At 60.4% G+C, this 1861-nt stretch overlaps 1 protein-coding gene across 2 annotated transcripts in view; it reads left to right on the top strand.

Annotated features, from left to right (window-relative positions):
- The first annotated feature begins 545 nt into the window (after positions 1-545).
- The window catches only part of Irx6 (iroquois homeobox 6), a 6871-nt gene continuing 5555 nt past the window's right edge, over positions 546-1861 (top strand). For both annotated transcript variants that reach the window (XM_021220544.1, XM_021220545.1), the window contains exon 1: positions 546-1333. In XM_021220544.1, the coding sequence (XP_021076203.1) occupies positions 1289-1333 (45 nt within the window). In that variant the 5' untranslated portion in view covers positions 546-1288. The remainder of the gene's footprint in view (positions 1334-1861) is intronic.

Raw genomic sequence — 1861 nt, forward strand, 5'->3', positions numbered from 1 at the left:
GTCTGGCCTTCAGCGGAGATGGCCCAGACTCTTGGCTGGCAGCCTACAGATGCCAGGGATCAGACTTGGTGCGTCTATGGGAGCTCTCTAATGGAGGCTGCACCTCGATCTGGAGGGGGCGCTCGTCGGTCTAGCTCAGGGCCAGACCTCTGCAGAGACTCCCAAGAGGTCAAGGACCTGGCCAGGGCTGGGATTAGCCAACGATTTGAGGAAACTGAGACCCAAGCCACATCCCCAAGGACACAGATGGGCTGCCCAGGGGGCTTGATCAAAGCTGCTGGAACTGGTCCAACCCTAAGAGCTCCCGGGACGGAGGGGCCAACAAACTTTGATGCAGAGGAGAGGCGGAGATGGGTTGTAGTTGGAGGCTGGTCCTGTGAGCCGCTGCTGCTGCTCTCCTCCACCTGCTCCGGCTCTGCCTCCGCCCAGCCCTCGCCCACCCCACTCCCCCCTACCCCCCGCCATCAGACTCCTCAGCTCTCCTCTCCCTCCTTTTTCTCCCCCCTTGCCTGACTCCCCCAGTTTCCTCTGGGCTCTTCTTTTGTATTCTCTCCTCCCTCGCTGCCCGGCTTGCCTCTTGCCTCCTCCGGGGCCGCAGGGGAGGAGGCGAGCACGCTGCACCCTGGGCCCGCGCGGCTCGCCGGGAGGCGCATTTCCCACTTCTCCCGGGGAATTTGGAGAGGGTCTGTGTGCGCGCGCGCGCGTGAGCTGCAGGCGAAAGAGGGTAGGATCTAGCGGCGAGCCGAGGGTCAGGGTCTTTGACGTTTCTCGCCGGTTGCACAAACCTCGCAGAGCAAGAAAGAGTGTATCCAAGAGTGCGTGCATGTACACGGGCTGGCTGCCCTTGGCACACTCGGTGGCCCGGGGCCCCGGGGCCCGCGGTCCCCTCTGGCGGCCAGGGATTACCGTGACGTCACATTGAGCCTCTGGCCACCTTGGACTGGGACACCTCGGGAACCTCACAGCCCGACGCCGCGCTGTACCTCACCTTGCCCCTGCGCGCCTTTGGCACCCTGCTCCTTCCTAATTCTGCCGCCGATCCATGGGCCCCTCTGCCTTCTGGAACCCACAGGCCGTAGGGGTGCCTTACCAATCGCAGGACTCGGCAGCCCCTCTGCCTTTGACTCTGCCTCCAGTCTCTCACAGCCGGCCAAGGAACTGGTGGCCAGCTCCTGCAGCCCTGTAAGGAAACCAGACTCCGCGCTGCGCTGCTGGGGTCATCGAATCACCGAGCTGAGTAAGGGACTCGAAAGGAAAGAGGGACTCAAGTCCCCGAAGACGCCCTGCTATGGCCTTCCCACCCTTTGGACACCCGTATGGCAGCGCATCCCAGGTGAGTAGAGCCTAATTAGGGGGTGGGGATGGCAGAGGTTGGCTAGAGGGATGCCCGGTGATTCCCGAGCTTCCTCTTCTCCTTGACCCAAGAGAAATCAGAAAGAGCACGGACCGGGAAATGTGCCACAGCACCCGCTGACATCCTGATGCCAGTCTGAGAGCTTTCACTCTTTGAATGCCACCTGAAACGCGCTCTGTGTGCGAGGTGGGTGGGATCTGAGGGAACTTGTAGTCAGGGTTACCCTTGGACAGATTCGTGAGGTGGCCAGGGTACTCTCAGGAGAAAACAAAAGGGCTTCAGCTCATTGGTACGCACAGCTCATTTGTTGACCTCTGCTCTGATCCCAAATCCCACTCTTTTCTAAGCTCCCTGCCTCAGCTTCCTTCCAGTTTCCAAACCAGGGCGTTGTGCAGTGGTGAGGGTTTCCTTGGAGAATTCTGAGAAGGCCCATCACTGTTCTCCATTTTCTCCAAAATAGTCACACACACACACACACACACACACACACACACACACACACACACA

The sequence above is a fragment of the Mus pahari genome, chromosome 20 (genome assembly GCF_900095145.1).
Source record: "Mus pahari chromosome 20, PAHARI_EIJ_v1.1, whole genome shotgun sequence".
NCBI lineage: Eukaryota > Metazoa > Chordata > Mammalia > Rodentia > Muridae > Mus > Mus pahari.